General features: G+C 35.5%; 1 protein-coding gene across 9 annotated transcripts in view; it reads right to left on the reverse strand.

Moving 5' to 3' along the window:
* CCSER1 (coiled-coil serine rich protein 1) overlaps nt 1-21,482 on the reverse strand; it is a 1,207,616-nt gene that overhangs the window by 1,057,535 nt on the left and 128,599 nt on the right. For all 9 annotated transcript variants that reach the window (XM_070614289.1, XM_070614290.1, XM_070614291.1 and 6 more), the window contains 2 exons: nt 7,024-8,385; nt 1,505-1,689 (listed from right to left, as the gene is read on the reverse strand). In XM_070614289.1, coding sequence (XP_070470390.1) covers nt 1,505-1,689; nt 7,024-8,344 — 1,506 coding nt within the window. In that variant the 5' untranslated portion in view covers nt 8,345-8,385. The remainder of the gene's footprint in view (nt 1-1,504; nt 1,690-7,023; nt 8,386-21,482) is intronic.

Consider the following 21,482-nt stretch of genomic DNA (forward strand, 5'->3'; position numbering starts at 1 on the left):
AAGGAGAATTATTTAAACGTAGTATGAAAAAACAAGATATAAAGGATATGTACAGGTCCAACTTTGGGCAAGTGTAATAAATAGTGCACAATTATTAATATAAATACCTCTCTATGAAGGAATAATGGAAATTTTGTGAAAAGAAATGTTTCACAATAATTCACTAGTCATAAATTTTAATGTTGCATCAATTGGAAATCTTTTTTAATATCTTCTTGTACTTAGACAAAAAATACCAATTGCCACAATAATAAAGGAACATTTTCAAAGCACAAAAGAACAAAAAGAAAGATGAAATATGATATCTTTCTAAATACACAAATATAAATACACATACACATAATCACTTTTTAGTATAAAATGAAAAGGAAAGCCATCGCCATTTGTTGTTTTGTAGTTACTGATTTGCCCAAGATTAAAATCTGGTCAAGCTTGACCTAATGGCCAGAACTTCTAACTTCAAATACAATGGTTTTGCTCTCACTCAATAGTGCTCAGTAACTTAAGGCTTCTTCACAATACAACTGTCAGAACTAAAATAAGCTAACATTTTCACTTGTAACATAATTATCTAAAATACATAGAAATATCATAAGTGACAGTTTTGAGCATTTTTCACATATATCCATGAATAGATAGATAGGTAGGTAGGTAGATCATTTTAAAGAAATACTGTTAAATACTAGAAATTAAAGACACCGCTGGAAAAAAGACACATTTGCAGAAAGTAAGTAAAATGAATTCCAAAAGGCAAGCCCACCCCAATATTTGTGAGACCTGAGGCCTCTGGGACCCCTTGGGTGGCAGTCCCTTCATCATCTCTTCCCATCCCTCACACTATAAGGGAGCATCACACACATGCCTCTAAGACACTCCAGCCCACAAGTGCAAGTTCAGACCCTAACCCCTATACACCCCACCTCTACCCTCATCCTAAAAGCAGGCTCCCATGGTTTAGACCAGGAATCTGGAATCTAAGTTACCTGGAATGCGTTAAAGCTTTGGATGGGCATTTTGCCTTGACCCCAAAGGCTTCTCACCCTGTGTGGAGGGGCATCCGTGGAAGGACAAGCAGAGTAGGGTCCACTAAAGGGTGTCCGGTGGTACCGGCATAAGCATGGTTTAGAACAGGACATATTTTTGAGTGGCTAGACGGTGGAGAGATGGTGTGCAATGATGATGTCAGAGGGTATCCTCAAGCATTTTTCTTAGCTTGTGTATTGTTCTAGGGTCTTGTTCTAGAATGGAGAATATCAAACTTTCCATGGAAGAAAGAAAGACAAGAATTAAGGGTAGTTATCATGGGATGCTCCTATCTGTTGTGACCCATTAGAGTCAAGTGAAAACTTAGCCTCTCTGATTTGTGATGTTGACTATGGAGACCAATTTTCCCTTCAAATATGAGGTGTCTATTCTTCAGTCTGTTTTCATTTTGCAAGAGGCATGAACATGCCAGATACATAAGGAATGATGTTATCATATGTAGGCATACGTATATCCTTACCATGCTGTTCATTTTTGAAGATGACGAACTTGCCCTTTGCTTTCTTAGACTACTACCTTCTTCACCATTTCCATCTTTTGGTTTCAAAGCCATTCTGCTACTCCCTGCAGTCCCTTCTGACGAGGATCGCAGTCGCCTCTCTACAAATCTTCCTTCACGATACGGACTCAGGCTACTGGCGAGAACTATTAAAAAAATAAATAAAAATTAATATAAAAGCTTAAATGTAGTTTTTATAAATGTTCCATTTAAAGCAAAGAGGAAACTCTTAGTGTCATTCAAAAATTCTCTATCACTGAAAACTTTTTGAATTAATAGTGGAAGTTTAGTTTGCTTAATCATGTAATCACTTTGAAGTCCAAAACCTTGGAGTCATCTTTGGCTTCTTCATCCCTCCTATAAATCTGATAAGCACATCCTATCCTTAGTTCCTTCAAATCACATACAGAATCTGATCACTTCTCACTACCTCCCCCACTAATATTTTGGCACAAACTCCATCAATGCTTGCCTCGTTTACTGCAATACTTTCTTGATAGTCTCCTGCTTCTGCCTACTCCCACCTGCTTCTCCCCCACCAACACACAATCTATTTTCCACATGGTAACCAGAATGATATGCTTAAAACATAAGTGAGATCGATCACAGTCACTCCTCTAGTCATAAAGCTGATGCTTTTCCAATGGCCCAGCAGGTCCCTCATGATAGGACCCTACTCTCCACACCCACATTGGGGGCCTCCCTATCACTCACCTGTTCACCTCTCTAACCTCATCTTCTACTTCCCCCCTCCTTCACCCTGTTTATGGCACACTGGACCTCTTGCTGTTCCTGGCACAGTGCAGGCATGCTCCAGACCCAGGATCTTTACCCTATAGCCTTTGCACTAACATACTTCTCTCAAATATCTGTATGGCTTGCTCTCTAACCACCTGCAAATCTTTGCTAATACGTTACCTTGAGTAATATCCTGTTCACTATACTCAAAAATGCAAACTAAAAACAAGAAACTATCAAGAAGAGAAATTAAGAAAACAACCCCATTTACAATTGCATCAAAAAGAATAAAATACTTAGGAATAAATTTAACCAAGGAGGTGAAAGATCTCTACACTGAAAGCTCTAAAAGATATTGATCAAAAAAATTGAAGAAAACACAAATAAATGGAAAGATATTCTATGTTAACGAATTGGAGGAATTAATACCATTAAAATGTCTATATCGCCCAAAGTGATCTACAGATTCAATCCAATCCCGTCAAAATTACAATGACATCTTTCACAGAAATAGAAAAAAAAATCCTAAAATTTGTATGGAACCACAAAAGAACCCAAATAGCCAAAGCAGTCTTGAGAAAGAAGAACAAAGCTGGAAGCATCACACTTCCTGATTTCAAACTATATTACAAAGGTATAGTAATGAAAACAGTATGGTTTTGGCATGAAAACAGAAAAATAGATCAATGGAACAGATCAGAAAGACCAGAAATAAAACAATGCATATATGGCCACTTAATTTTTGACAACCCAAGAATGTACAATGGGGAAAGGATAGTTTCATCAATAAAAGTGTTGGGAAAACTGGATAAGCCACATGCAAAAGAATGAAACTGGATCCCATACATAAAAATCAACTCGAAATGGATTAAAGACATGAATGTTTAAGACCTGAAACTATAGAACTTCTAGAAGAAAACATAGGGGGTAATCTCGTTGACATTGGTCTTGGCAATGATTTTTTGAATTTGATACCAAAAGCAGAGGAAACAAAAGCAAAAATAAACAAGTGGGACTACTTCAAATTAAAAAGCTTCTATACAGCAAAGTAAACAATCACAAAATTAAAACACAACCTATGGAATGGGAGAAAGTATTTTCAAATCACATATCTCACAAGGAGTTAGTATCTAAAATATACAAGGAATTCATACAACTCAATAGCAAAATAAAACAAAAATAACCGAATTTAAAAATGGGCAAGGGACCTAAATATTTTTCCAAATAAGACATACAAATGTCCAACAGGTACATGAAAAGATTCTCAACATCACTAATCATCAGGAAAATGCAAACCAAAACCACAATGAGATACCACTTTACACCTCTTAAAACAGCTATCAGTAGAAAATCAAAAGATAACAAGTGTTGGAGAGGATGTGGAGAGAAGGAAACCCTTGTGCACTGTTGTCGGTCACTACGGAAAACAGTATGAAGGTTCCTCAATAAATTAAAAATAGAACCATATGATCTAACCATCTCATTTCTAGGAATATATCAAAAAGAAATGAAATCATTATCTCAAAGAGATATCTGCACTGCCATGTTCACAGCAGCATTATGCACAGCAGGTATGGAAATAACCTAAGTGTGCATTGATGCATGAATGGATAAAGAAAATGTGGCATATATACACAGTGGAATATTATTCAGCCTTAAAAAAGGAGAAAATTCTGTCATTTGTGACAATACATACAGATTCATGCTAAGTGAAATAAGCGAGAGAGAGAAAGACAAATATGCATGGTATCACTTATACATGGAAACTAAAACACAAAAAAGTCAAACTCATAAAATCAAAGAATAGAAGAGTGGTTGACAGGGGCTGGGGCTTGGGGGAAATAGGGAGAGGTTGATAAAAGGGTAGGCACTTTCAGTTATAAGATAAATAAAGTCTGAGGATCTAATGTATTACAAGGTGACACAGCTGATAACACTATGTTGTATACTCGAAATTTGCGAAGAGAGCAGAAATTAAATGTTCTCAAAAAAAAAGGGTAAATGTGAGGTGGTGAATGTGTTAATTAGCTCGATTTGGGGGAAACCTTTCACAATGTGTGCATATAGCAAATCACCACGTGTACACCTTAAATATCTTACAATTTTATTTGTCAATTCTACCTCAATAAAGTTGAAAAAAATGTAAACTACAATCACACCCCCTACTTCCTAATCCTTTATTCTTCTTTAAACTTATCCTCAGTAGTTATCACCATCTGACATTGATTTACTTATATGTTGATTGGGTATCCAGAGTAGAAAGTAATCTTCACGAAGGTAGAAATTTATGGCTGTTTTGTTCATTGCTATACCCTTAGTGCCTGAAACAGTGCCAAAACAAATATTTGTTGAACGAATGAATGAACTGTTCTATTTAGGCTGATCTATCGGTTTAAAGACTTTTGGCTATTACGTATTAGGCCAACATATAGCAGTTCTTTTTAAGTAAGTTTTTAAGCCAATGAATAGAAATTAAATTGCCAGAGAGCTCAACATTCCATTATTAATTTTGATAGAAATGCACACTTAATAGATTCAGATGTGTATTAAATACTAGCTTAAACATGTTTCATAATAAATATAGAATAAATTTAATATTATGCAATTTAGCAACTCTTTCTTGCACAAAATAAATTTCCTAACTGGCTTTAAAACTTTAAACTTACAAATTATAAAATCCTTATGAATATCAGATGAACATCACAAAATGAAGGATAGTATACTATCATCTTTACCTGTTGACACGACCAGTTTATTTGCCTATTTCTATTTTATGAGTTGTAGATTACATGAACAAGCAGCTCATGCCCAAGAATAGGCATCACATTGTCAAATTCAGTGAAATTAGTTTAATGTGTTAAATGGCTTGCAATTATGATCTCAGTCAACAGATTAACAGTCAGCAAGATAATTGTTGGTCATTCCCTGGTTTCCATAGAGATAAATATATACAGTATTCAATTTGACATTGAGGCAAGTCATCATTTCTAAATAAGAATTAGATATAATTAGTATAATTATATTTCTTTCCGTTTTTTATATTATTTCTTTTAAAAACTGCCTGCATTCCAATCTGAGGTCCACCATTTGCTAACAATGTGATTTCTTAAAGTTATTAACTTAATCCTAAACTTAATCCTAAAATAGTTATCAATAACTGCCACATAAAATTTTGGTCAGGATTAAATAAAACAAAGGACTCAAAGTAGCACATTTTTTGGCACACATTAAGCATACCAAAAGGATGACCATCATCATTCTTATCATTATACTAGAGTCAAAGAATTAAGCAGGTATAGCTAAAGCCAAAAGTACAAACAAGGCTCACAAGATCAAAATGAAAAAAGTATGCAGATGGGCAAAAGTGATATTGTATCAAATGTGAAAAATATTAACATAATTAGAAAGTTAATTCATGCATTTAAAACTTTAAAATTTCTATATTCATGGAGGGACTAGTTACATAAATCATATAATCTTGTGATTCTTGACATTATAACATATAATTTGACTTATTATCAATTTTATTTAATATTTTAGTATTATTCTTAAAGTTTTGGAAACATCCAGGGTCTTGGTGTATAGCACAACCTAGTCATTACGAGTCTGAGCTTTGGATTGAGATAGTTACTTAATGTAACTGAGTAATGTAATGCTCTGTTACTTACCAGCCATATAATTAGGTCTCAGTTTTCTCCCTGGTAAAATGGGGAAATTACTAGTGTCCACCTCATAGAGTTTGTATCCCAAACAATTCCTTACTAACTTTGTGACTTCTGACACATTACTTAACCTATCTGTGCTCCAACTGTCTTGCCTGTAAAGTGGGTTACAATAATAGCAATGATTTCAGTCATTTCAGGATTCCATAAATCAATGCACCCAAAGGGCAGAGAACAGTAAATGGGACATAATCATTCAGGGTTGGAAGAACAATTAGTAACAGTAGCAATAGCAACAGCAGCAGCAGTGGTAGTAATCATAGTAGAGAAAAAAGAATTAAAAATAATGTCAAATACAGCCCGAGGTGGTATTTATTCAACAATTCTCCTGAGCTGAATTTTATATTAAATAACAAAGTTTTCTGTTAAATAACAGATCGGAGTAATTCAACCTCTCCTCTCCCTTTCTTTAAACCAAAGAGAAGGTACCCAAGGTCACACAGGTAGTTAGTGACAGAGGCAAGGTTAGAAACCAGGGTCTCCAGCCTTCAAAGACAGTATTTTTAAAGCTTGCAATTCTATCATATCCAGAGACAGAGATTATTGGTACCAAAACACGCATCCTATTCAATAATGCAAGCTTTGTTAAAATAGGAAATACAATTTAAATTATACAAATTTCTTTTATAATGACTTTAGCTAGAACATATCCATTTCATTAACTAAGAAATATCAATACTCTATCATAAATTCTAAAAGAGATCGTCCTTATTTTAGATAAAGCCACACTGCAAATAAAATTAGTTTCCTTCTATTTTCTTCTAAGGGTCAGAATCTCGACAACACAACTAAGAAAAATGAGGACTATTGCTGAATTACATTTTCAGCATAATATAATTGAAGTAAGTTTAAAATTAAATAGAGAAATGATTTAAAACAAATTATAAATAGCTAAGAATAATAGAAAGTGAAAAATAAAGAAAATGTAGTTTCCATTCATGAAATGGAGTAAGAAAATTGAATAAATTATAACGAAAATCATAATTCATATCATTTATTATACAAAGAAAATCATCATACCTTTGGCAGGATTTGCATCATAGCCATATGATGTTTTGCTAAAAATATGATGATCACCAGAAGAGGGTATTATCCTTGAATCTGAAATAGGATGGATCGCTTTAACACGTTCAGCTAATGCTTTGTGTTGCTCATAAAATCCAAGTTTCTTTGGGGAGCTTGTCGCCAGCATTGTTTCACCATTTTGTAACACCATATGTTCTCTTTGCATATTTGCTGACAGATGAGTCTCGGATTCACTCCCATTCATAACAGGTAGTTCAGTGATTTGCAATAACACTTCCTTCTGATTAGCAGCAGAGGTTTCTGGTAAGGAATTAGATTCAGTGCTACATCGACCTTCTAACCTGTATTTCCCAGGAGACAAAATTGCACAGGGAAGAGTTCCCATAAAATCTATTGTTGTTTTTGTAACAGCAGCAGGATTGGGAGAAATCTGAGAGGTAGAATCATTGTGGCCAAAGTTGTCACAGTGGGATGCCATGCTTCCACTTTTAGGAAATGCATCTACTTCAGACACAGAATCTTCAGTCAAGGCTAAGAACTCTGAAGGTGTCTGAGCTGTGGTAAGATCAGTAGAAAGCAATGGAGATTGTAAAGAGCTTCCGGCCCGTTCTGTTACATCCACAGAACAAGATGGAGAAGCTCTTACTAACACTGGTTCCCTCTCTTGGTACTGTGTAATTTCCAATGAGAATCCAGATTGCTGTACCAATGAAATGGATTGGCTCTGTGGAACGGGCTTAGAAAATTTATAGTGAGATGAAAAAGATTTAGTAAGCAGCTTCTTTGTTGACTGCTTAACGGAACAGCGAGTTTGTTCTTCTGTGAATCCAGAATCATCCCCCTCACTTTTGCCAGAACTTAGGCAATTTATAAAGACATTCTTATTAGTTGAGTGCTCTTTTTCCCTTTCAAAATCCTCTGTCAAAGATCTTGTTATCTTCTTATTTCGTGAACTACTAAAACCAACAGAATGTCTTCCCCTGGTTTTAATATGTTCTTCCAAACTCAGTTTTTGCATACTGCTATGACCAGACTGAGCACCATTTGAAATACTAACATTCTGGTTTGTAGGTTCTTGCTTAGGTTCACTTCCCTTCTTATGATGGAAGCTAATGGAAGGAGTACGGAAGATGCTCCTGCGTTTACCTGTACTACCTGAGCTTGAGTTAGTGCTGGAAGGAGAGGAACTGTGGACACCAACTGTATTACTGGAGGAGGGTGAAGAAGGAAGAGAATCATGTCTTCTGCTGATACTTCTTCTGAATATTGGCAACCGGGAGACCAGGGTAGATCGTCTTGATCCAGAGTCCCCCATTGGGACTCCAAGGCTTGCACTGTGATAGCCAACTTAGCAACCTAAGAAAAGTTGAAACAAATATAACAAGTCAATAGAATTCAATTAGAAACAAGACATTTAAAAAAATATTGGTTTTCAAGACATGGAATAGAATTTAGTCTATATTAAAACAATAAATAAAATTCTGATACTCAAGGATTTCTCTGAATTTATAAGTAGCAAAATTATCCAATAATTTGCATAGAAATTTGATAACGATGCAAAAATTTCAAGATTACCAAAAATATTTAAAGTCTATTCAAAAGACTGTTGGATTGGGAGACACAAGATCACTATTTAGGACCCAGCCTTACTACTCACAATGGTTCTATAATTTGGTAAATTGTTTAATCTTAACTTTTATGTCTATTTATTTAGCGATCGTAGGCACGTGACAGCATGATCATTGTCCTCTGGGTAAAACGCCCCACCACTGCCTCTGTTGGCCAGCCCAGATGTACCATGGAACTCAAGTTAATGACCTGCGTTTCACAGAGTCACAGACTAGACTAAGATATGACCTGACACTAAAATTTCCATTCAAAGAAAAACCAATTGGGACAGATTCTTCCTCTTGGAATTTGATTCAGGAAGTTTAGAGATAATCTGGCCACTGGCAGAGGAAACCAAACCACACCACAAAGGATTTAGAGTAGAGTTATAAACAAGATGAAGTTATAAGGAAACCACAGCTATGAGTTGAAGAAAAGATGAATGAAAGCTAATTCAACTGGTAATGTGGAGACAAGTGAGAATACATAGTGAGAGAAGCAGAAGCATAGAAAATTTATGAACCATGTTAATGTCAGGATACTGATGATGAAGGAAAAAAAAGAAGGAAGAGGAGAAAAGGCTATGATGTACCATGCACTTTTACACACATCATCTCTTTTAACGCTTATAACTGTAGAAGTAAATAATATTACTATGGACATTTTACAGTAGAAAGGTAACTTGTCCATGTCAGTCAACTAACAAGTGGTAAAGCAGGAATAAGAAGAAACTAAGTCTTATCTAACCACAAGGTCATCTCAGAATCATCATGGCATATTCTGCTTTCACTAGAGTAAAGAGCCAAGTGCTTGTGCCACTAAAGGCCTAGATATGCTTCCACATCAGGAATTCCTGGTTAATCCTGCTATTTTGGTAAGTGCTCTTTTTCACTGGTTTTCATAATGTGCCATGATTTGGTTCCAATTCTGTTTTGTTTTGATTTGCTTCTAAATTTCACTTAATTCCTTAACCATACTATTCACACTCTCTTTGTCAACTTGAATGAGACTATTTCATATTTTTGGTTTTTTGCAACCAAAACTATCTAACTAAACAATAACAAATAACTACATAAAATGACAAGGCCTCCATTTTATCATCTTTAGAGATATATTATGAGATTGATCATACAAAACACCTTCATGTCCTTGAAGAAGTATGTGACAAAGATGTAAAATATTTTCTTTTTCAAATATGCATTCATAAATATTTGATATTTTGTTCCAAATGATATAAAATCTAACAGATTTACATTGCATGATCTTCACTGGCCGATTTTTAGTTGTACTCACAGAATTGGAATTCGAATCAAACTATGTGTGAACCACTTCCAAAATATTTAAGTATTCTTATAAGGTTTTGGCAGAAGAAAGCTTAAAATATAAACAAAGACATTTTAGCTCTTGAAATCTTTCACAAATTAGAACTATCTCATTTTCCTCCCAGCTTAGATTTTCTAAAGTGGATACAAAAGATAATACATTTTTTTCATGATTTCACTCTTAATAATGCTTTAATTAACATCATTCTCTGTTGTGGTATTTCATTTACATGCAAGATTTCTTTCCATTCAATGCCTGGTGAAGAATTTTACTCTAATTAGAGCATTATCAACCATAATGATTTGCAGCTGGTGGTGAACCTATGGCCTTCAATGCATTAATGTCAAGATATTTACCATTATTACTGAACTATCTTCAGAATTTATGTATACTGAAATATTTCTTGACTTTTTTTTAGTATTTCTTGCATTTGTACCAGCATTTAAAAATGAAAGTGTGACTCAGTTCCATATCTCTTTAGCAAGTATTCTAAGGATTTAACTAATGAAAAAGTTTCAGAAAAAAATGTCACAACAATTTCTCCTCTTCCTAAATACTTAATGAAAACAACCAGACTTCCATTGGGTAAAATAATATATTCAGGCTACTAATATATTTGTACTAATTTATTTAAGTAAAAACATCATAGATACTAAGAGATATTTACACATTGAATGGGACGACATGGAGCAGATATAAAATCTATTAGAGATAAACATGTTTTAGATTTCACTTTGTCTACTGATAGCCTTTTAAGTGAAGTTCTTTATTTCCTACTGAGAGCTTTCCAGCTAAACAAGAGAAAAATAAAGTATCTATAGGTTGGAATTATCCATATTCTTTAGAAAGACTCTTCAAGGTCTGGATGCTTTCTACATCTCCAGATTCAATACTCCCCTCCTCACATTTCACTTGCTAATTGCACTGATTACTACTTGCCATATTGTGTTCATTTCCACCTTCTGGGCATCTGCAGACGTGGGTCCACCTACTTGAGATGCCCTTCCTATAACTTTGATGTGGCAATATTCCTACTTCTATACTATCAACTCTTCCAGGATGCCATCTCTGATGCCATTCTCACTCTCTGTGAATGTAATACTCTTCCCTTATGTATCCTCAAGTATTACCATAAGAAACATCTGTTTGTTTATCTGACTTTACTATTTTAGCTTAGGTTTCTTAATGGCAAAGACCATGTCTACTTTGCTTTGAGACATCAGTGCCTAATAATACACAATTAGTATATATAGAGTAAATGCATTTCAGAAAATGAAGTTTTAACTTGAACACATCAGCATTTCAAACATAAAGAAACATATTTTCTGTCTCACTACCATAAACAAATGCTATAATTTTGAGTTTATGTTGAATTACAACTTTTAGAGATTCATAAATTAAGAAAGTCTTTCAAACTATAAAATCATTCAATAATCTAAAAATAGCTAACATTTGAAAACAGTAATGCTGAACAAGTTGAATTAAACAATATATCATCACATCAACTTCAAAAATTCATGAAAGACAAATATAATATTATATCACATTAATTTTATCTTTTATTATAATTTTAACAATTACCTTTAATTCCTTAGCAAACTATATATCTTTTCATATATTTTTATAAATTTCCAAATCAGAGAAAATAAACATATTTCCTCATTCATCACCTAATGTTTCTTGGTTCAGAAGTGATAGCCACTTTAATCTTAACAGGTCCTAAAAATATACAGATTGAACTAGATCTGTCCATTGTCCAAGGGCCTTTACTACCATAAATATTATTTTCTTTGGAAAAATAAATTCATTATCTAAGATGATTGTCTTCTAATTATATCTTTAAAGCTGTATAAGTAAACAAAAAATCAGACTGACTTGTAAACAATACCTGCTACACAGATGATACTGACCCTATTAGAAGTGGTATGAAACTCCATTTGATCACAACTGAAGAAACAGTATCCTTTGTTCTTTAGCACCAGGATTTAACAGAAAGCTCCCAGGAAGTACTTTATGCAGTGATCTCTACAACCTCAGCAAATACTATCATTATCCTTAACAGACTGCAACATCATATAGTGGATCCATTCTGAATAAAACTAGAGGTGAATTTCTTATCTGACATGGTGAAGAAGATATGAATTCTAGTTTAAAGGGGTTGTATGGATCAATATGTTACCTTTTTAAAATTAGAGTAAAAGTAAAATACATTAAAGAAGTAATACACTTTCCTCCATGATTCCAAAGGCATTATCTGAAGGCATAAAACACCCACCACTTGTGGGGTTTCAGAGCTGTGGTCTTAGAAACTGATTACCGTAGACACAAACAGGTATGTCTGTCTGTGCAGGTAAAAGAAACTAAATGAAAACTCCTTCACCTTTTCCTTTTCCAACATTTTTCAAATATCTTCCTAGAATTTGGACAGCCCTCATATTTTTTCACTATGAGCCAAAGATGGTGAAGAGTCACCTGATGTCCCCACATCTGAGGTAGTCCTAAGTATCCTTTGTCTCTCTCCCAAAACTGGTGGTGTTTTACGGCAAAAATAAAACTAAATAAACAAAAAATACCTCTTACACACACATGCCATTAGCACAGAAAATTTTTGTTTTCAAATCCAACCTCTGCCCCTTTCTAGCAGCATGAACAATAACAGACATAATAATTATTCATAGTGATTTTTTTTTAAGGATGAGAAGGTACAACACCAAAAAGAAACAACATTCTGCCTGATAACAGAGTAGATTTTCAGTTTCTTCCTTTTCTGATGAAACGCATTCAAGTAAGTGGTGGAACACATACAGGGATTATGAAAATGAGCTATTTATCAAAATATGCCCCAATCTAAATCACCTAAAAATATTAGGGGGGAGGTAGAAAAATTGAAGTCAGTATTCTAACACCTTATGATGAACTTACTCAAAGTATGCTTTTATTGGAATTTAGAAACAATGTTCAAACTTTGAAATGTTTGTAGAGAATGTTGCATAAGTTAAATCCAGTCCTAGCTCTATTCTTTCTCAGAAAAGATTTCAGAAAATAATCCAGTAGAGCCTAAATGACCACACTGAAAAGAAAATTTATTGATACATGGTTAAAATGGAAGAAAGAGGGGTCAGTCGTTGGCATAGTGGTTAAATCCACATGCTCCACTTCAGCAGCCCAGGGTTCACCAGTTCGGATCCCAGGCATGGACCTAGCACCACTCATCAAGCCACACTGTGGCAGCATCCCACATAAAAATAGAGGAGGATTGGCACAGATGTTAGCTCAGCAACAACCTTCCTCAAGCAAAAAGAGGAAGATTGGCAACAGATGTTAGCTCAGGGCCAATCTTCCTCCTCTCTATCCCACCCCCTCAAAATAAAAAGAAGAAGAAAGGCTCACAGAAACCAAACATTTTCTAGGTAACAATTTTAAACATTAAGAAAGTGATGGCAGAGTGATGTCAGCAACGTGACAGAGTGAGCTGTTCCTTTTGTCTCTCCCCTTTGTGCATTGTTACTAAATGCATATACACTGACCAATGGAGAAAGCCCATACAACACAATAGGACATCCGAGAGATACACATAGCTATATATCTAAGGGTGGGTAGACTGGCCCTCTGGGAAGTGGTAGAGATAGGTGAGCTCTCCCAGCTCTCCCCCAGTAGCCCTGTGCATGTGCATGAACACTTTACAACCTGGTGCAAGCACACTGAAAGTAAGAACATGCACCAGCAAGACTTTAGGAGGTGGTAGTGGCAGCCCTTAGCCCGTTTGTAATAGCTTTCCCAGCAGGGGCGGGAGTCTATCATGCCCCTGTGGCCCCAAGGAGTGGCCCTAGCTCAGTCATGGTGAGGAAGCCCTTCTCACCAAGAACAATGGCCCAGCAGTACCACAAGAAGAGACTGCAGAAGATCTACACACCAGGGCAAGTGCACTCCAGGCCTGTGCCAGTGCTCATAGTACTGCTGAGCCCTGAAAGAAGGAACATGCCCCAGGGACACTGTAGGAAGAGGTGATGGCAGCCCTTAGCCTACTCGTGATCACTTTCTCAATGAGGAGGGGGAGCCCACTGTGGCCCCAAGGATTGGTCCTAGCTCAGTCCAGCGAAAAAACCCTGCCCACCAAGCACAGTCCACACCAGTGCCTGAATGCTCCCCAGTCCATCACAAGCATCCATGGTACCCCCACAGCATCCAGCAGATGGGGTGGGGCCAGAAACTCTGCTCCTGCTTCCTCCTAGCAGTAACAGGTGGCATCTGTGACCTAATACTACCACAAATGCCCTGCCAAAAAGTTACTTCACCAAACACTATGGGAAACTGCAGTAATAATTCAGACCAGAAGGAGAATGACAATTCTCCAGAAACTGACCCTGAAGGCACAGAAATTTACAACCTAAATGACAGAGAATTCAAAATAGCTATCATAAAGAAACTCAACAATTTACAAGAGAACACAGAAAGACAGTTCAATGAGCTCAGGAATAAAATGAATCTCTTCAACAAAGAGATTGACGCTATAAAAAAATCAAGCAGAAACTCTGGATATGAAAAACATAACTAATGAAATAAACTATAATCTAGACTCCTTAAGAAATAGACCTGATGTTATGGAGGAAAGAATTAGTGATTTAGAGGATAAAATAAAGAAATTCTACAGGTGGAGGAGGAGACAGAACTAAGATTTGAAAAAATGAAGAAATTCTTCGAGAAATATGAGACTCAATTAGGAAAAGCAACATAAGGATTATAGATATTCCAGAGGGAGAAGAGAAGGAGAAAGGAGCTGAGAGCTTGCTCAAAGAAATAATAGGTGAGAACTTTCCAAACCTGGGGAAGGATCCAGATTTACAAATACATGAAGCTAACAGAATGCCTAATTGCATCAATGCTAAAAGACATTCCCAAAGGCATATACTAGTAAAACTGGCAAAAGCCAATGACAAAGAAAAAATATTATGGGCAGCAGGGCAGAATAAAATAACCTACTAAGGAAATCCTATCAGGCTTTCCATGGATTTCTCAGCAGAAACCCTACAGGTTAGGAGAGAATGGAATGATATATTCAAAATACTGAAAGACAAAAACTTTCAGGCAAGAATACTCTATCACACGAGACTTTCCTTCAGATATAATGGAGACGTAAAAGCTTTCGCAGACAAACAAAAGCTGAGGGAGTTCATTGCCACTAGGACTCCCCTACAAGAAATAATTAAAGATGCCCTCACACTGGAAACAAAAAGGTAAAGGTCTACAAAGCTTTGAGCAAGGAGATAAATAGACGGATAAAATCAGAAAACTGCAGCTCTCTACGAGAACAGGGATGGAAAGACTTAATTATAACTTGAGGAAAGGGAAGGAATCTGCTCCGGTTAATGCAGCAAACGGGCTATCAGAAAATGGACTGTTTCATCTATGAGATCTTTTATACAATCCTCATGGTAACCACTAAAGAAAAAATCAGAGCAGGGCCACAATTCACAAGAAGAGAGAAAACTGAGAAAACCTCCTCAGAAAACCATCAAAATGAAAAGGCAGTCAGAAATATAAAGGAAGAGAAGCAATGGTAACATAGAACAACCAGAAAGCAAGAGATAAAATGGCAATATTAAGCCTTCATATATCAATAATCACTCTGAATGAAAATGGATTGAATTCTCCAATCAAAACACACAGAGTAGCTGGATGGATTAAAAAAACAAGAACCAGCAATATGCTGCCTCCAGGAAACACATTTCAGCTCTAAAGACAAACATAGGCTTAGAGTGAAGGGATGCAAGACAATACTCCAAGCTAAAGGCAAAGAAAAGAAAGTAGGTGTTGCCATACTTATATCAGACAAAGCAGACCTCAAGTTAAAAAAAACAACGAGAGACACATAAGAGCAGTATATAATGACAAAAGGGACATTCCACCAAGAGGACATAACACTTCTTAATATATACACACCTAACACAAGGGCACCAAAGTACATAAAGCAATTATTAACAGACCTAAAGGGAGAAATTAACAGCAACACAATAATAGTAGGGAATCTCAACACCCCACTTACATTAATGGATGGACCATCCAGACAAAATTCAACAAGGAAATAGTAGATTTAAATGAAACATTTGATCAGATGTACTTAATAGATATATAGAGAGCATTCCATCCAAAAACAGCAGAATACACATTCTTCCCAAGTGCATATGGATCATTCTCAAAGACAGACCATATGTTGGGAAACAAGGCAAGCCTCAATAAACTTAAGAATATTGAAATCATCTCAACTCTCTTTTCTGACCATAATGCTATGAAACTAGAAATCAACTACAAGAAAAAAACTAGGAAATCAGAAATCTGTGAAGACTAAACATCGTGCTACTGAACAACTATTGGATCAATGAATAAATCAAAGGGGAAATTTAAAAATACCTGGAGACAAAGAAGAATGAAAATACAACATACCAGCTCTTACAGGATGCCACAAAAGTGGTCATAAGAGAGAAATTCATAGCAGTACAGGCCCACATCAACAAGCAAGAAAAATCTGCAATAAGTAATTTTAAACTGCACCTAACAGAGCTAGAAAAAGAAGGACAAACAAAGTCCAAAGTCAGCTGAAGAAGGGAAATAATAAAAATCAGAGCAGAAATAAACGAAATAGAAACTAAAAAAACAGTAGAAAGGATTAATGAAACTAAGAGCTAGTTCTTTGAGAAGATAAACAAAATTGACAAACCCTTATCCAGACTCACCAAGAAAGCAAGAGAGAAGGCTCAAATAATAAAATTAGAAATGAAAGAGGAGAAATTACAACAGATACTAAATAAATACAAAAGATTATAAGAGAATACTATGAAAAACTATATGCCCACAAATTGGATAACCTAGACAAAATACATAAATACCTAGACTCATACAAACTCCCACAACTGAATCAAGAAGAAATAGAGAATGTGAATAGAGCAATCACAAGAGATTGAATCAGTAATCAAAAACCTTCCAAGAAACAAAACTCCAGGACCAGATGGCTTCTCTGGAGAATTCTATAGAACGTTCAAAGAAGATTTAATATCTATCCTTCTCAAACTATTCCAAAAAACTGAAGAAGATGGAGTGCTTCCTAACTCATTCCATGAGGTCAACATTATCCTGATACCAAAACCAGACAAGGATAACACAAAGAAGGAAAATTACAGGCCAATATCACTGATGAACATAAATGCAAAAATCCTCAACAAAATATTGGCAAACCGAATACAGCAATACATTAAAAGGATTGTATACCATGATCAAGTGGAATTTATTCCAGGGACACAGGGATGGTTCAATATCTGCATCCCAATCAATGTGATACATCACATTAACAAAATGAAGAATAAGAATCACGTGATCATCTCAATAGAAGCAGAGAAAGCATTTGACAAGATCCAAATCCATCTATAATAAAAACTCAATAAAACGGGTATAGAAGGAAAGTCCCTCAACATAATAAAGGTCATATATGACAAACCCAGAGCCAACATCATACTCAATAGTGAAAAACTGAAAGTCATCCCTCTGAGAAGAGGAACAAGACAAGAGTGCCCACTCTCACCACTCTTACTCAACATAGTACTGGAGGTTTTGGCCGGAGCAATTAAGCAATAAAAGAAATAAAAGGAATCCAAATTGGAAAGGAAGAAGTGAAACTCTCACTGTTTGCACATGATTCTATATATAGAAAACCCTAAGGAAGCCATCAGAAAACAATTAGAAATAATGAACAACTACAGTCAAGTTGCAGGATACAAAATCAATTTTAAAAAATCGTTGCATTTCTATACACTAACAATGAACTAGCAGAAAGAGAAATCAAGAATACAATCCCATTTACAATCGCAACCAAAAGAATAAAATATCTAGGAATAAATTTAACCAAAGCGGTGAAAGACCTGTACATTGAAAAGTATAAGACGTTATTGAAAGAAATTGGAGAAGACAAGGAAACGGAAAGATATTCCATGCTCATGGGTTGGAAGAATGAACATAGTTAAAATGTCCATACTACCTAAAGCAATCTTCAGATTCAATGTAATCCCAGTCAGAATCTCAACAACATTCTTCACAGAAATAGAACAAAGAATCCTAAAATTTATATGGAACAACAAAAGACCCCGAATAGCCAAAGCAATCCTGAAAAAAAAGAGAAAAGCTGGAGGCATCACAACCCCTGACCTCAAAATACATTACAAAGCCATAGTAATCAAAACAGCATGGTACTGGCACAAAAACAGACACACAGATCAATGGAACAGAATTAAAAGCCTAGAAATAAAGCCACATGTCTTCAACAAAGGAGCCAAGAACATACAACAGAGAAAGGAAAGTCTCTCCAATAAATAGTGTTGGGAAAACCGGACAGCCACATGCAAAAGAATGAAAGTAGACCATTATCTTGCATCATACACAAAAATTAACTCAAAATGGATTAAAGACTTGACTGTAAGACCTGAAACCATAACACTCCCAGAAGAAAATACAGGCAGTACACTCTATGACATTGGTCTTAGCAGCATCTTTTCAAATACCATGTCTACTCGGGCAAGGGAAACAAAAGAAAAACAAATGGGACTACATCAGACTAAAAATCTTCTGCAAAGCAAAGGAAAGCATGAACAAAACGAAAAGACAACCCAGCAACTTGGAGAAAATATTTGCAAATCATTAATCTGACAAGGGGTTGATCTACAAAATACATAAAGAACTCATACTCAACAATAAAAAAAAAAAAAAACCCAACCAAAAAATGGGCAGAGGATATGAACATTTTTCCAAAGAAGATATACAGATGGCCAACAGGCATATGAAAAGATGTTCAACATCACTAATTATTAGGGAAATGCAAATGAAAACTACAGTGAGAAATCACCTTACAGCAGTCTGAATGGCTACAATTACCAAGACAAAAAACAACAAATGTTGGAGAGGATGTAGAGAAAAGGGAACCAACCATCATACACTGCTGGTGGGAATGCAAACTGGTGCAGCCACTATGGAAAACAGCATGGAGAAGCTCTCAAAAAATTAAAAGTAGAAATACCATAAGATCCAGCTATCCCACTACTGGGTATTTATTCAAAGAACTTGAAATCAATGATCCAAAGAGATTTATACACCCCTATGTTCACTGCAGCATTATTCACAATAGCCAAGATATGGAAGTAACCCAAGTGTCCTTCTACAGATGAATGGATAAAGAAGATGTGGTATATATATATACAATGGAATACTACTCAGCCATAAAAAAAGACAAAATCGTCCCATTTGCTACAACATGGATGGACCTTGAAGGCATGATGTTAAGTGAAATAAGCCAAATAAAGAAAGACAAATACTGCATGATTTTATTCATATGTGGAAGACAACAAATACATGGATAAAGAGAACAGATTAGTGGTTACCAGAGGGGAAGAGGGTTGGGGAGAGTGGGTGAAAGGGATAAAAGGGCATATATGTATGGTGATGGACAAAAATTGGACTATTGGTGGTGAGCACGATGAAGTGTATTCAGAAATTGATAAATAATGTACACCCCAAATTACACAATGTTATAAACCATTACGATCTCAATAAAATTACTTGGAAAAAAAAGCGATGGCAGCAAATAAGTCGTTTGTAAACACATCAAATGGCATTGATCAATTTTTACCAAACTTAAACAGATAATAGTTTGAAGAAGTTTCCCAATCAAACTTATCTAATTACGTCATTTAGATGTAGGATTAAGGGGGCTCACACCTGTTAGGTGGTTACGGCTCAGCTGAAAAGCACTCCAATTCAGACTCTGTTACAAAGGTCCTGCAATTTACATCTCAACACCCTTTTATTTTAATTATGGTGTAACGTGTCTTTAAATGCATTTCGAAAATGTCTTCTTGTTTTCCCCTTAAGTGAATGGGGAACTAATGGAGGCATTAACAGATAAATCATTCACAAAACATGGACAAGAGCCAATTCAGCCAGTAGGGTCAGTGAGGACAATATGAGACACATCAAAACAATGACTGATCAGGACCAAGAGGTGATGGGTCACAGTGAAGAGAATGAGATTGTCAGCCAAAGGTAGAAAGAGTCAGAAATCATATAACTGATTGGATATGTTTACTTAACAACTTATTAAATTTGCCTACAACTTAGCCACATTGAGTACATGAAGTTATTTTCAACAAATAAACAAGAAAATAATCCAAACAAATAATTGCTTATATCAGAAATGTCTACCTTTGGGCGACCACTAAAAATGATTTGACCCTAAAGATAGCATGAAAGCAAAGACAGATTGCCCCTGATTAGATCTGAATAAATCAGTCTCTTAGGTGAAAAGAGAAAGAGAGTAAGCAGTGCTAAATTAGCATGATAATTGGAACTGCTACAACAGGGAAGGAGAACACATTTCAAAGAGATTATTCTAGCAGGATTTAGGGAAGCAGATGAGTTCCTTGTCTGAACTAATGGAAGGACAGGGGCTGTGATACATACATAGAAAGACATATAATCTTGAGACCCAGCCAGACATGATCTTATTTCTTTAGTGACCAGAAGAGACAACAGAGGGGAAAGAGAAATAGAAAGAGAAAGAATGAATTTTGGCCAGAGATTAGACAGAAGTTAGTAGTAAAAGAAGAAAGAAGTCTAAAAGCCATACCTATGTATGACCAAGCTTGGGTAAATAATGGGACTACATTTATATTTAGAGAACATTATAGTTAATGTTCTGGGATTTACACACAATGAATGCACAACTGTTAGGAAAGTAGACTCTCGTGGATCTAAGTCAGCACTACACATAAGAGTTGTGTGACTTCAGAGTGCCTTGAAAAGTTACTTATACTCCCTGAGCCCTAGTTTCCTCAAAAGGCCAGTAGTTGCACCTGACAAAGAGTTTTTGTGCGGATCAAATAAGTAAAGGCAAAAAAGCACTTAGGGTCTAGCACATGATAAATGTTAAATAACTACTAATTATTCATCAAGAACAATTAACCATGCTTGGACTGTTTCACAGCAAATATATTTTAATTCAGCTAGTAACTTCCCCAACCTCTCTCAGCTGGAATCTAATTCTATTTACCGGTACACTAACATGGTCATTTCCAGAGTCAATCCTAAACAGCACAGAAAGCTTGTTAGAGGAAGCAGTACCTATATGTCAATGTGCCTGGAATTAGTATTGAGAATATAATATATATATATATATACACACACACATATGTATATATATAACTGAATAAATAGTAATATAGCCAACATTACAAACATGTTTTAACTTGTCTCTTACAAATAACTTCATTCAACCATGGCTTGCTTTTGACCCAAAATATTATTGAACATGTTGATCTCCTTCCTGACTATAAGAGTTCAGTTCAATTTTTTATTAAGTATATATTGAGTTCAATTATTTAGTCTTTTTTTTACACTTTCAACAAAATAATTCAGACTTCATGGAACAAATAATTGACAATATTATGAATATTCAAAGACTATGTCTCAGACCCTGAACATGAGTC

The sequence above is a fragment of the Equus przewalskii genome, chromosome 3 (assembly GCF_037783145.1).
Source record: "Equus przewalskii isolate Varuska chromosome 3, EquPr2, whole genome shotgun sequence".
Taxonomy (NCBI): Eukaryota; Metazoa; Chordata; class Mammalia; order Perissodactyla; family Equidae; genus Equus; species Equus przewalskii.